This window comes from Triturus cristatus, chromosome 5_2 (genome assembly GCF_964204655.1).
Source record: "Triturus cristatus chromosome 5_2, aTriCri1.1, whole genome shotgun sequence".
Classification (NCBI taxonomy): domain Eukaryota; kingdom Metazoa; phylum Chordata; class Amphibia; order Caudata; family Salamandridae; genus Triturus; species Triturus cristatus.
The window spans coordinates 100,397,355-100,413,075 of NC_140588.1; the positions used below are offsets into that span (position 1 = coordinate 100,397,355).

The window sequence follows — 15,721 nt, forward strand, 5'->3', positions numbered from 1 at the left end:
CCCTGATGTGTGTGGCATGTCCTAATAGTGAATTACAGCCATTTTCGTTTTTCACTATTGTAAGGCTACCTGTTCTCCATAGGCCAGAATGGGCTGTTAGAATTGTTACATCCTATGATCCTAACAGACCCAGGGAACATGGTAGAAAATAGAGTTTATTATGCCTGAACTCAGAATAATAAAATACATCTTTTAGTAAAGTTTATTTTAATATTCTGTGTTTGCAAATACCACTTTTAGAAAGTTGGTATTTGCTTGCCTAACCATTTCAGCCCGCCTCTGCTATGATGTGTATCTGCCTGTCTGGTTTGTGTGAGTGACAGAGCTGGGGAAACCCAGAGGGGCAGGGCTAGGTAGCCTGGTGGTGAATAGAGAGATTGACATCCAGATGGGTGGGAGGAGTGCACCTGGACTCTGAATAGGGCTGTGCTCTGCCACCACAATGCTGGCTCCACCTCCTGTGAAGCGGCTGATGTCTCTGCACTGCACCCTGAATAGAAAGGCAGAGTCATGTCAACAAAGTGCTCAAGAACTGGTTTGGACTGGGCAAAGGCCCCTCTACCCCAGAGGACAAAGGAATTAGGGGTATAAGTATTGGGACCCTGCTCCCAAGATATTAGATCCTGCTTGACAAGAAGAACCTCTGCCTGAAGAGAAGGAACTGGGAAAGCTGTAAGGAGGAGTACTGTTCCTGACCTGGTGTATTGGCCTGCAGTGGTTGCCTTGCTGCTGGAAGGAGATGAGAAAAGACTACAAAGACTTTATTTCAACTTGTGCTTAAAAGATCTCCAAGGGCTTGTGCTGAGCTTGCCCCCTGAACGAAGTCCCAGGACCAGTGGACTTCACCCCCAGCTCCCCAGAGTCTTTTGGAAGTGCCTGCTGCTGTTGTTGGGCCTTCTGAGGGACTGCGTGTCGCAAGGAGCTGGAAGCGCGACTCAAGAAGGAGAAGCGTGCCGCCGTCAGAGCTGTTGTCGTCGCATCTCGCAAAGGGTGTCGCCGCTGCAGCATTGCATCGAGCGGAAGCGTCTCGCATCATTCCGGAAGTGTCTCGCATCGAGGAAGAAGCGTGTCGCCATCGCAGCCATCGTAGTTGTTGCATTGCACCGCATCAAGAAAAGCGCCTCGCATCCACGGAGAAGCGTGCCGCTGCCAAGGCCGCTGTCGTCGCATCGCGTAAAGGGGTGACGCCGCTGTAGCTGACGCATCGAGTCGAGTCTTCTCGCAACATCGGAGAAGCGTAACGCATCTGGAAGATCTTCACGTCTTTATTTCTTTGCACCAAAACTTCATCGCATCAGCATCATTGCAACACTTTCGTTGCCCTGCGTGTCGCATCTAAGGTACATTGACTTAAAGTGTTGCATTTAAGAACTTAAGAGAACTAAGCAAACGTCTACCATCTAAGTAACAGTATTGTGTATTTTTGTCGTTTAATGGTCTTCCGGTAACTCCATATAAAGAATCCTTATAAAAACCTGTGTGGTGTCCATCTGTAGTGTTGTCACTTAGTTACTGTATGTGTTCACAAATGCTTAACCTATAACGCTCTGAGATAAGCCTTGTCTGCTCGCGCCAAGCTACCTAGAGGGTGAGCAGGGGTTATTTTAGGAATGTAACCTCTTAGCCTGACTAGAGGAAAGGTTCCCTGCTTGTCACAAGTACCTACCTGTGCCAACCAGAGAACCCGGATTCTAACAGTCCTGTGTGTCTCTCCTGAGGTTATCACTCCTGGATGTATCACTACTGAGTGCCATTACTGAGGGTGTCACTGGGGCGTGGGGGAGAGCAAACAACCCCGTACTTGTCACCATGTTCTATTTGTATGCCGATGCTTGTTTAAACCCGAGAGGCACACTTCACACGTACTGTAATTTACAAACTACGCACAATCCGTCATGCTCAGTCTTCTGAAGGAAAAGCAGCTACCGTTGAATAAATAAACACTGATCGTGTCTCCCAGCTGTTTCACATGCAGACCCCACAGAGGGCAGTGCTTCGACGCGCACCCTCCGAGCTTTGTAACACTCACTTGCAGCCTCCGACTCTGTACACACCCAGAGCCACACACCTATTCCTATGTGTACCTCTCCTCTGTCCCCGGCCACACGCTTTCTCAGCGTACTGAAACTCCCCTGGATGTCTAGCTCCTCTTCACTCCTCTTGGCTCTATGTCGTATTCTACAGGAGCAGGCGCAGTGCTGTGAGGTGAACAGGGGAGGGTGCCTCATTTCCTCACAGCTGTGATCGGTAGCAATCTGAGTATGTCAGGCATGTGAGGAGGGGCACCGACCACCAAAAAATACAATGATTCTGTTTTAAATGCAAGCCTGCAGCTGTTCCACAACTACAACGTGTCAACAACATCGGTAGTCATCGGCGCACTGTTGACACATTCTGTAGTGTGCACACCACGCACACACTTGACACGTTCTGTAGTGTACACACCACACACACACTTGACACGTACTGTAATGTACAAATTATGCACAATCCGTCACGATCAGTCTTTTGAATGAAAGGCAGCTACCGTTGAATAAATAAACACTGATCGTGTCTCCGAAGTCCGCGCTCGGCATTACTGACAGTGAGGACTCTAGAATCTTCCTTTCAGAAACTGTTGCTAAGCTCGAAACTGCATTAAAGGTTTGCAAGATTTGGCTCCCTCTAACCCACGGCTCTTTCCTTCATTAGGTACGCCTTCTGTGTTGTGTACCGTTCTCATTGTACCCTTCACACTTTGTAGCACACAGTGTAGACAAGGGTATTCATAGACAAGTGTAGACACTTTCTAAACAAAAGGGATCATATGTGGTTTGGCGCAGTGGCAAACCCTCTGCAAGGGTTAACTGGTCAGCTTTCAGTTGACGATTGCTGCATTCAGGTGTTAAACTGGTACTAATGAGGTGTGGCTTTGCTCATACACTATTAGTAGTTGTTAAACTGTCAAAAAAACTGAAATATTACTGCTACATATTGTGCCACATTATGTTACATATTCGACTTTCCTTGCTGCATAATTATGTCAACCCTATTCTTCACTGCAACTTAATTCTAGTGGCCGTGCTATAGTGCTTTATAGTGTTTAATTAGCTGATGTAAGAAATGCCAATAGCTTAAACTCGTGTAAATGCGAGACCTATTGCATTGCAAATGCTTGTTTTAGTTTGTTTTCTTTACCCATGCTACTCATTATCGAAGATTCTGTACAGCATTGCTAAAAACCACATGCCAAGCCAGTAGGTACCAAAAACAAGACCTATAAGCTTTGCCAATGCTTGTTTTCTTCTTGAACTTTCAAGAGTCACATTTCCACTGAAATGCCTGCTACTTATTCATATTTTGAAAAGATTTCGGAGAGATGAAAGGTTTCATAAACTGGACCACAAATAAAAATACACTTCAGCACATGACTAATAGATATTAGAGGAAGTGATTTTAAAATTGGACATTTGATAAGTAGTAGTTGCTTATCTGATTCATGTATATCTCTATCCAGTGCAATGGCAATAGCAAATTCAAAACAGTTTATTGATGAGTGGGAACTGGCAGTGTTACCCATTGTCTCCTATCTTTTTTGTTGGGTCAGTGAAGCTTTTGCCATGTCTTATTCATGAAAAGTATATGCATAACCAAATCACCTTACATCATCACACCGCAATCTTGAATATGAAGGAATCTGCACCAAGAAGTGTAGTAAATAGTGTGATATTGAGTACACTCCGGTCTAAGCAATAATTTGAGTAAATCGTAGTTGTTACCGTTAAAAGACTAATGCCCTGTTGCGGGGACTAAGTTCTCATGGAGGACGGCCAAACTCAAGTGTCAGGTTTAATGATAAGGCTATGGAAAAAAATGTACTGAGCATAATTCCTACGGTTTTTGATAGGGGCAAAGAGCTGCCCAAGAAGTGATCAAAATTGCATTTGTTAGTAATTTTTCCCTCAATTGATATTTACCTTTGATGAGTTGGTGCGGGCCAAGGGTCTCCCTAGGGTTAGGTGGGGGTCTCTTAAACAGGCTTATGTGAACAATGTAATATCAACTCCAGATTTTGATATGTAATATTTAATGGCACAGGCACACAGAATTGTATTGTTTGTCCTCGGAATAACCTCATCCACGTGTAAGCACTGAATTGATCTTGGCGTTCCCAGTGCAGGGGATAATACTGGGATTAAAGCCAACGCCAACATCGGAGGTTAACACACGGCTCATGATGAGCTAGGTCTGAAAGTGATTGGCTGCGAAGTTACTTCTAGTAGTCACATATTCACAAGTACTTCAGTGTACAGACATACCCCGTATCTCAATCAAACCAAAAGGTGGATATAAACACATTTTATCCAGAATGGGCTTCCACACACCGGTGGACTTATTCGGCAACAATGTATTTGTGACCATTGAAGAGTTTAAGGGGGAATAATCCTGGATACCTTTCAGTATTGAAGACTCAAGCTAAGCCTTGCTCGGATACTGCGGGATTTCCTTCCCATTCTCAACCAAAAACATTCAACACATTCAATAATGCCGCAAGGTCACCATCTGAGCAGTAGAGACTCTTAAGATAGGGAAGCTACAAAGTTATTTGGAATAACTCGGTACATTTAGACATTTGGAAAGTATGTAAATAGCACTATGTAATAAGAAATTCTAGAAAAGGTTTTGGCCTTTACCCAAGCATTTAGGGGGTCATTTAGTACTTGGCTGGCTGACCACAGGTCCACCAGGCTATGGTCCCCACTCCCCAGAGGACGAACCACCAGTCATATTTAGAGCTCTCATCAAGCAAGTGTGGATCTCTGTGTCATATAAGGGTTCCTGGGCGGTCTACATTCTGCGCTCCATGGGGTGGGGCATCATCCCGATGCGCGGTCCCTGATGGGAGCATCATCCTTGCAGATGAAGGTCTCTGTGTTTGCAAACGTGCCACCTCTATGCAAATCAGGGCCATTGCTTAATGTGTTAAATAATAAGGGAGGCAGCTTGACCAGCCCACTTTTTCTGTTAGCGCCACCTACAACAGAACCTACCACTAACCATGAAAGTGGGGAGAGGGTGTGGCGTAATGGCCAGAGCTGCCGACTTTGGAGCTGGGGAACCAGGTTCAAGTCTCTGCGCCAGCTCAACATCCTGTGATTCTGGGCAAATCACGTAATCTCCCCATACATGAATGTGTCCTTAACTGGTGCTCATGAAAACCACCAGCTCAAATTAAACACTAATCAGGGTATATCCGATTAAAATGTGTGTTTTGTTGTATGGAGAGGAACATGTTGCAGCTTCCATAAAAACAAACGGTGTATTTTGCCCAGGGCTTTCACTTTCAGTAATACGGTCCGGCGTTATCTAAAAGTCTCACTCATAGAAACGACAAAAACCCAGTGAATTCTGAGAAGCAAGTTATTAAACGCTTTAGATGTGGCGAACAGAACAGTGCGGTTAGTTTTGGAGGAAAGCGCATAGAAATGGGTATTCCTGTATGAGCAACACACTAGTAAAGAATTAGATATATCTAATACTAACAAGGTGCTTTCAAACTGTGCTGTATTGGTGGGCCAGTAATGTAAAAGAATCACAAATATGTTTTATTTGTATCAGTGCCTAAAACAGTGTTATTTAAAATAACTTAAGTTTGGTTGCAGTTTTCCATTGCCAGCGCTAAGCTGAAAACACTGAAGTATCCAACCCTAGCATGCCTGTTCGTTAGTCTAATATCACAAAAACTCGTAATTGCAAGCAGCTATATGAAACCTGTGTGTGTGTCTACAAAATGCCAATTGTCCCTTAGAGAGGAAGACGCGGCTTTCCCTTAAGTGAACAGCGACAGCCTGAATGCCAGGGAGTATATGCCGAGTGTTTTGACTGAGTAACTTGAGTGCCGTGCCACCTCATTAAGCCCAACAACGCTGAGAAAGAATAGCCCACGACAGCCCCTGACCCGGAGTGAGGTCACAGCCTAATTTCACTTCATGACAACAACGGAGGCTTGACTGATGAGAAAGTGCCCTCCTGATGCAGGCCGGCATTCCTCTGCCACAACACGCCTTTCAGTCCTAAGAGGGGAAATTTGTTAGCTCGCCTCGCTCAGCGCTCCCTCAATTGCGTGAGGCCGCCCGCCTCCTCGGCCCCTTTGTGGGCGCCACAATGATTAACTGACCATTCAAATCCTCGAAGTGTCACATTAGCTGCCGCCCTGGCCCTCGGAGAGGAGGCGGGCGAGTGTGAAACCTGGCGGCAGGCGTAGGCTGGCTTAATGGATTGATTACAGTCAGACTGCGGTGAGCCGAAATGTAATGTATTGTAATTGCATTTATGTAGCGCTTACTACCCCTAATGAAGCGTCGAAGCGCTTTTTTCGGCGAGTAGCACGCTACTCCGGAACCCAGAAAGGATTAGTGGTGAATTAGTATAGTGAAAAAGGAAAATAATTTGAGTGGTAGATATTAGTCAGTTATTTGGATTGCGAAGGATGGTGGCGGGATAGAAGAGGGGAAAAGGTTTGCATTTATATAGCGCTTGATACCCCTGATGGGGTGTTGAAGCGCTCTTTCGGTGAGTAGGACACTACTCTGGAACCCATAAAGAATTAGTGGTGAATTAGTGTAGTGAAATATGAAAGTAATTTGAGTGGTGGATATGCAAGTCAGTTATTTGGATTGAGAAGTATAGTGGAGGGATAGAAGAGGGGAAAAGGTTTCTATTTATATAGCGCTTGCAGCTGTTGAAGCACTTTTTTTCTCTCTATGAGGCACTGCCAACATTTTGGTACATCTCCGCAGATACAAACTCACAAATGTAAATGGGAGTAATACAGGTGAACTTTTTTTAAAAAAGACCTTATTTTCCGGAGCACTTTTGATTTAAAAAGTTTAGATGATGAGGCTGTTAACTCTGACAAATAAATAAAAAACTGCAGCCCAGAGCAGCCAAAGTTACTGAATCCCACCGACTTCACCCCATAGGTTTACATTCATACGTAAAAAATATGCTGTCGCTTTGTTCCGCAGCACCTAGCGCACACCTTATCATTATGTTCTTTGTGAGGAACCAGTGTATAGTTTGTCTTCCTTTCTGGAAAAGAAATTGGCACTGCCAGGGGCTGGGATTCCCGCCTTTTATCTCTCGCACTGATTATGGGCTGAATAGGGGAAACGAGTAATAACAAGCTCGGGAATTAAATGGTGCCAGAGGGCTCTTTTTTTCTTCCGCAACCTCAAGCTGTCTGTCTCTTTTTGGCAACAATTATTTTTCAAATGGGTTATTCTTTCTTTAACTGAATCCTGCTCTTCCCCAGAGACTTTCCATCTTGTGAACTGCTTGGAGTATAGACACGCGGTATGAGAAAATTGTATTTTATGATATTTTGTATGGGGCGAAAAAGAGGTTTTAGCGGCCTGTCTGATGTGAAATAAGCCAACTTTTTATTTAAGTACAATATAGTGTTCTGGTCTTAGTATTTTGCAATTTTCTTCTCATATGATCAATAAATATGCAGAAAATAACTGTTATTTTTTTATTATATTTACAGGTAATCACCATCAGACCTGAAGCCTACATCTATCGATTTAGAATACTCTTATTGTTGAAGACCACTTAGAACTTGGTGCTAAAAAAACATTGAAAGGTATCAAGGCACCTTTCCGCTGATGAGGACTGCAGGCAACATGAAAAACGCATGCCGCTGTCTTGGAAGTGTCTTATTGTTTTTCTTCTTGACGCTGTTGGAGGTTACAACTGCACTACCTGAAAATGTTGGGGATTTACCAGAAGGGTCTGAAAACAAACAAACGATAAATGTGCAGTTGCTGCATCGCCGGCTGAAGAGAAGTTGGGTGTGGAACCAGTTTTTTGTTCTTGAGGAGTACACTGGATCAGACCCTCTCTATGTGGGCAAGGTGAGAAGAGATGGAACAGAATGAGTCAAATAGTCTTGCTAACCTGATTCTAATTGTTTGCCTCCTCTCTCCCTAATGCTATAAGGTAATATGTCAAGTTGGCCAACTAGAGTCACAATGAAAGGGTAGAAGGGTATATGTACATCATCACCCCATATGATTCAGTTCATATTATGTAAAGGTTGACTTCAGTGATCTGACGGAGGATAACATGGGAATCGCTGCCAATGTGTTTCTGTTTCATCCACTAGCGCCTTCGCTAAAATGACAAAGTGTGCCGGGTAATCATTTCTCAACGTTACAGAGCTGGTATGCCCTGCGATAGGGAAAATTTTCAATATAATAAGGCAATTTTTTTAATGTTACTAAATAATTAAAAGACGGATTCTGTTGTGAAATGGATCTTAAAAAACTGGTGGCAAGGGTGCATGTACCGATGGGTTATGTAAGAGTACAATAGCTGGGGTATTTAATGTAATAGGTTTTGTCCATTCTACCTATTTGTCTGTCAATAAAAAAAATTGAGTTTATTTTTTAAAGGTGAGACTCTAGTAACAGATCTTTGAAATAGGGCAGTTATATGTAAATACATACAGTCACCCACCATCAAATAGTTCATCTGATTATGCCTGGGTACACAATTACAAAGCACATTCAGACAATGGAAGGCAGGATATTCATAATAGGCTGGATGATTCGATCATCAGCAAACTTATAAACATTTTTATGGATGACACAGATCAACATTCATGATTATTTACCTCAAAAGCTCCAGCAGAGTACACATTCTACTCACTTGGTAGCAAGTAACCTGCTATTACGGAGAAACAATACTTGTATAATATGAAAGTAAAATTCTGTCCTGTGTTGCCATTGCCCAGCATTGCCCTGCATGGTAAAATATATAGCTAGGTCACCAGAAACAGATTGAAATAAAGTTGGTCAAATATACCTTTCAAGTGGTGTTTCAATGGCAAGGCCTGCAGCACTGCGCATCTGATAGAATGAGGCGTCCATGAAAAATTTAAGAGATACGTCGGTGCGCACGCCCTGAGGTTTATGAATCGACTTGATTAATTTGATCATTTATATTGAGCATACTGCAAGTTTCAGGGTTACGACCCTCTCCCAGGGTGCTTCAGGTGCTCAAGAGCCTGAGGGCCAAATGCATAGAAAGTCAGACCATGAGTGAGCCAGCAGCCTATATTTATGTTCTGCACTGTCTGCAGGACCTGACCTGACTCGAGAAGCATGCTTGTGCACTGCAGAAAACACCTTGTTTCAATATCTGGCACACCCAAGGTAGAGTCCTAATTGACAATGATTCAGGTTTGTAAGAATGTAGATGTAACAAATACTTTTGGAAGTACCCTTTGTCATTGTGGTAAGTTTATTTTATTTTTAGTTTTCAATTTTTACTTGGCTTGGGAATATTCTAAGCAGATGCCTAGGATGCTCAACAGTGAGATGAATAAATTTGTATATATTGTCAAACAGATGACAGTTTGAGTGAGTGCAAATTTATGGATATTAGCAAAAGTAAAAAATCTATTTCAAGCAATCAAAGGGACTTAGATGTTTAAATATATATAGACGTGTATATGTGGACAAATGTATAGATTGATGATGTTGGAGTATGCCAATTGAGGGGGTAAATTGCAATGTAGTATTCCCTAGTCTCTGATAAGGCCCTTTGGGGATTGTTAACAACCCCTGTGCAGTGCCGAGCGTCACTTTTATTGATTTTCCTGCAGCGCGCATAAAGCCACCCTGCATGGCTTTTCATGACCTTGTAGATATGGTGTGAGGCAACGCTGCTCAAGTCACTGCCTTGCCTAACATTGCAATGGGGAGGTGTGCCATGGCCGTTACGGTGGGTGTTCCCATGTAACACCCATGGCATTTCACACATTCCCAGATTTACAATATCTGCAAACCTGGGAATGCCTCAAATGCGTAGGGGAGGCGCAACAAGAAAAATATTTGACTTTCTGCTAGTTTTTTCCTCTTTCTATTTTTGCTGCTTTCAGCAACATACATAGTACAAAGAAATTGACTCCATTGATTGTTTTTGTTCAAGAAGGTCTCCCTTCCTGCACAAAAACAATAATTCCAACAACGTGGACACCCTTACACCATGGTGTAAGCGTGCCTGCGTTGGTACATGGCAGCCAATTGTGCGCCAGCAGTGGGGAAGGGGACAGGAATGCACCGTATCTCATAGGTACAAAAAGGTAAGAAAATTCCTGTCCTTTTATTTTGACATAAGGCAGCGCAGCAAGAAGGACTGCATTTCTGCCCTACGCCAAAAATTTGTAAATGAGGCCCTTCATGATGAGGTGTTCTTTCAATGTCAGTAGTGAGAAAGCTCTCTTTGGTGGTCTAATGTCATACTTCTGGAACAAAAATTAAAGTAAATATGTGTTAGGATGGATTTTGTATTGAATTGTGGCATTTCCAAGAAGAGTGTGGTTTGTTGAGTAATCCTCTGGCAGATTTGAATTTTTAATTGATGTAGTTGGGTGTGTTCAGGTTCCGGGTTTTGGAAATGATTCAGATAGACTTGAGGGAGCTTTGAGCTTTGAGTTGTGACCATATTAGGGATTTCTGATCTGCAACTTATAGGATCACATTTCCTAGAGCTGGAGACGAGTCTGTCTGGCGCAGTTGTATGAAGGAACAATGGAGGGAAATACTCTGCATGTCTTTACCACACATAGCTTTCCCCACATTTATTTAGATCGCATATGCATTTATAACGTGTGCCTTTACCATGCATTGTTTATATATATATATTTATATATATAAACAATGTATTTGTGGGGGGAGACCCCCCACACTCCTGAACCTACCTTAAATGCTTGGTAAATGCTTATGTTGTAAAAGCATATGTGTTCTAAAAACATGCGTGGTAAAAAAATGCGTGTTTAAGGTACAATGAGGTAAAAACCTTGTTGTAAAGGCTGCTTCCGGTCTGGGGCATGTAACTAGTTTTGTTTCAGTTGGACTGTTGAGTAGAGAACTTCTGTACCCAAATCTGGATATAGCTGAGGCCTATACTGTAGACCTTCGTAATTTGTGTGGAATCGGGAGTTGATTATTTTGACCTGACCCAGTTGGAACTGTGTTTTGTTTGTCACTGTTTTTAAATCTGGATCTATTTTCAGTTTGTTGTCCAGAGAGAAGTCTGGCGTTGTGAATGATTTCTGGGGTGAGTGCATTGTTTAGGAGGTTGTCATTCTCGTCAAACAATAGATTGCTTTTGGGGTCAGAGTGAATGATAGCAATTTCACCCTTTTAAGGATTTACTTTGAGCTTCAGAAGAGTTATCCAGCCATGTAATTAAGTAAAGCACTGTTTAATGCAATCAATTCGATCATTTTAATTTAGACAAATGCAAGGAGGTTGTGTGTCATCTGCATATTGGTTGGAAGAGATACCCCGAGAGCTCAGCAAACTGCATATATGTTCAAGCACTTTCCATTATGATCGAATGCTGGCATTTGAATTTCATGAGAAACACCCATACATACATAAATCAACGCCGGGAAATTAAAGTCGGCCATGCATGGTATCTTACTGTGCCGAAATACAGGCGGGCACCTGAAAAGGAGGCATGGGACACGATATACGGCAGTGTGTAGTGTATTTATCCAGCAGTCTAATTAACACCTCGCTCGCATAGCTGCCACCGACACCTCGCTAACATAACTGCCAACATTCAAATTCTCCGCCCAGTTACTTCCACAGCTCTGACCTCACAGTGCCACGTGGACACCGCGAGCGCGAGCACGAGGACGGATTGCACCACACAGGAAAACAGCTACTTTGTGCAAACACTATTACGGAGCAATGCACACTTGTGTGTCAGTAGGGAAGATAAGCACACCCTCAGTGACTTTTTCAAATTTCCACTTCTGCTGGCTGTTTTCTGATGAAAGAGCTAAACAATGCTTTGCAATGGTAAAGCCTTTCATTTTGTGATATTTCTGCCGCCCCTTGACTATAGTATTTCCTGTCTCAGAATGTACTCAGTTGATCTTCGATGAAGTTCAAGGTACAAAACATTATTTAAGTGACTTTTCTAAGGAGGGCCGATTAACCCATTCGTAGAAAAGCAAGGGGTGTAGCCCTTGAAGCTTATACGAAGGCGATGTGTAGGCTATGCAAGTAATAAATAGACAGATGATGCATTTTTTGAGTTTGAACATCTGATATCGGCAAGATTTCACCAAATCATTACTTGTTCTTTGAGGGCAAGGGTCTCATCTCAATGAATATTGCAATCAGATTCATGACAGACTAACACGGGGAAATGGAAGACCTGAGGAAAATTGGTTTTCCGGTGATAGCTGAAATTTAAACTTAGTCACCATTGTTATTTATTTGTGTCACTATAATCTTTCTTTTTTTAGTGAAAAAAATAATAATTATATATATATATATATATATATATATATATATATATATATATATATATATATATATATATTCACTTAAAAAACCATAGGTTTCACACATGTTATAGTTAGCTGGACATTTCCCTCGTAAAAAAACAATGAAATTCCCCCGTTATAGTTAGTGCAGGCAACTATAACTCACGCGACCGCAATCCTCTGCTGATGACGTCAGATATGACATCACTGTATTTAGGCACCTATTTACCCATGTCTTCTTCCATTAATCTTTAGCTATACATATATTACAAATATTTATTTTTCAGAAAGACACATATTTAATCAGTGATGTAATATCTGACGTCATCAGCAGAGGATTGCGGTCGCGTGAGTTATAGTTGCCTGCACTAACTATAACGGGGGAATTTCATTGGTTTTTTACGAGGGAAATGTCCAGCTAACTATAACATGTGTGAAACCTATGGTTTTTTAAGGGAATTTGCAAGGTTTTTTAAATGCTAGTTCCTAACTATAACGTGTGTGAAACCTATGGTTTTTTAAGTGAATTTGTACGTTTTTTAAAATGCTAAGTTATGTATTTATTAATATATATTTTTTTCAGGTTCTTCACCGTGCGCGCATCGTGCGCGCACGGAGCGCTTCGCGCACCGTGCGCGCTTTCGCGCACCGAGCGCCCACGATGCGTTGTGCGTGCCGTGCATGCACAGTGCGCGCACCCCGCGCTTTTTCGAAAAAAAAAATGTTTTTTTTCATCCTTGGGGGTCCTTCAGTGACCCTCTGACAAAGGCTAGGGGTCAGGAACTGTCCACCCTGCCCCCTTTTCACATTCTCCACCTTTGTTTTACACTGCCTCAGACTGCGAGAGACAAAATGGCGGCCGACACTTCCTTATTTCGACCGACTGGAATGTTTACTGTCATGTAACCACCAATCAGAATTACGCTCGCGCACGGCAGCGTGCGCATACGGTATGCTTACCGTACGCGCACGGTGCGCGCTTATAGATATATATCTATATATATCAGAGATTAAGAAGCAGCGCAGGCTGCCATGCTACTTCGCTCCTAGGAAGCTGACATTTTAAGCTGATATTTTAAAATTGCATATGGTGTTTTTACTGAAAATCTGATTAAGAGATTACTTGTCTGTGTTCTTCATCCCGCTCGGACTCGATCCGCCTCGGCTTTGTGCCGCTAGAGCGGCGAGTCCCTGGAAGCGGCACTTCCGCCCTCAGCGCTACGGGGAAGGGGATTGGACTAGCCGCCCTCGCCTCGTGGCTTCCCATAGGCTATTTAAGTCACGTGATCGTGACCGGGCATATCTAGAGATTAAGAAGCAGCGCAGGCTGCCATGCTACTTCGCTCCTAGGAAGCTGACATTTTAAGCTGATATTTTAAAATTGCATATGGTGTTTTTACTGAAAATCTGATTAAGAGATTACTTGCCTGTGTTCTTCATCCCGCTCGGACTCGATCCGCCTCGGCTTTGTGCCGCTAGAGCGGCGAGTCCCTGGAAGCGGCACTTCCGCCCTCAGCGCTACGGGGAAGGGGATTGGACTAGCCACCCTCTACAGCGGACTATTTAATATGGGGGAGTGGCGGAGGCGCAGCGGACGGGCGCAGCGGGGGCACCGACTTCGCGCCGAAGTTGCGCCTAAGTTAAGCCCGTCTGCGCCCGTCCGCGACCAGACGGGACCAGGGGCCACCCCCCCTGCTTCGCACCCCACTAACCCCAGGCTTTACTACTCTAGCCATGCCTTGCGATTTCTTCGTCCCCCTATAAACAATACTTGCCCCTGTCTACGGGCTATGGACTCCCCCACATCTTGCCAGGTTTGCTCCCTGACTCTAATCTCAGTACCCTCACTTACCCATATCCCCAGTTCTACGTTTTGGAAGCCCTCCCCATGTCAAGTCATCCCCTCCCCCACACATCTTTCCACCGATTTTACTTTTCTGAGCTTGAATTGCAGGTCCCTGCCTAAGCATAAGAGGGACATTTTTGATCTTTTGGTTTCCGACAGTCCGGCGGCCCTGTTCTTGACAGAAACCTGGCTGAACGACTGCACGGGACCTGACATTGCCACAGCTCTCCCTAACAACTACACCTATGTGAGCCGTAACAGACCGGGCAAGGAGGGAGGTGGCATTGCCATTATATACAAATGGACTTACTCATGTAAGTGGGAAGATTTAGCCATACCCAACTGCGAAGCTGGTTGCTTCAAACTATTATTGAATCCTAACTACACCCTGTCGGGCGTTTTACTCTATCGTCCTCCGGGCGCTGCTGGCACATGGGCCTCTTCTTTATCGGAAAATATAGCTACTCTATTGATGCAAACCTCGAACTTTCTTCTCCTTGGCGATCTTAATATCCACTTTAACAACACACTCTGCCCTATCTGTACACACCTTCTTCAAGATTTGGCCGCTCTTAATTTACATCTTCACAACACTGGCCCTACACACAAGGCATGTAATCTACTTGACCCCATCTTTTCGAACCTTGACGCCATCACCTGCCTCCCTTCCAAACCTATTACCTGGTCCGACTACTACATTGTCGAATTTAACATCTTGACTAGTGTTATTGTCGGTCCACCAGTTCACATACAGACCCTCAGACCGAATAGAAACTGGAAAAAACTCAATCTGCCACAACTGAATCGCCAGCTTGTCACAACCCAACCCTCTCTACCCAACAATATCACTACCAAAGATGAAAGTTTAATTAACACATGGCTTTCTTCAGCCATTGACATCTGTCTCCCGGCCCGAAACGGAAAACAAAACTTTACCCACCCCCCTGCCCCCTGGTTTAATGACCAACTCAAATGCGCCAAATCCAAGTGCAAGAAACTTGAACGCATATGGAGATCTGAGTATTCCCCCAATGATAAAGAAATTTATAAAACGGAACTTCGATACTACCACTCCCTGTGCAAATCTGCCAGGGCAAACTATGTAAACACCTCTATTCTATCAGCCCAAAACCGTCCAAAAGCTCTTTTTAGAACAGTCCAAGAACTTTCTGGACAATCAAACTTGCCAAAAGCCCCCTGTTTGGACACAGTCCAATGCAACACACTTGCTGAATTTTTCACGGAGAAAATAGACCGCATCTATGCCGGTTTTGATGCCTCCCCACGAGCATTGGACATCCCCCCCAGTACAGATCCTGACACTTCCTTCCCCCAGGATACTACTACCCTTGCCCCTCACACTTCCATTGACAAATGGGATTCGATCTCTTTAGAACTCTTCTTTAAACTCATGGCTAAAATCAAATCTGGCTCCCCACTTGATGCCATGCCCCCTCAAATTCTAAGCACCCTTGACACTCCCGCTCTTTTACCTATCCTAGCCCTCCTGAATGCATGTCTGTCGGAAGCCACCGTTCCTGCAG

The 15,721-nt window shown here is 43.7% G+C and overlaps 1 protein-coding gene across 3 annotated transcripts in view; it reads left to right on the plus strand.

Annotated features, from left to right (window-relative positions):
- CDH20 (cadherin 20) overlaps positions 1–15,721 on the plus strand; it is a 1,519,872-nt gene that overhangs the window by 1,240,958 nt on the left and 263,193 nt on the right. For all 3 annotated transcript variants that reach the window (XM_085606877.1, XM_085606876.1, XM_085606878.1), the window contains one exon: positions 7,529–7,895. In XM_085606877.1, the coding sequence (XP_085463003.1) occupies positions 7,647–7,895 (249 nt within the window). In that variant the 5' untranslated portion in view covers positions 7,529–7,646. The remainder of the gene's footprint in view (positions 1–7,528; positions 7,896–15,721) is intronic.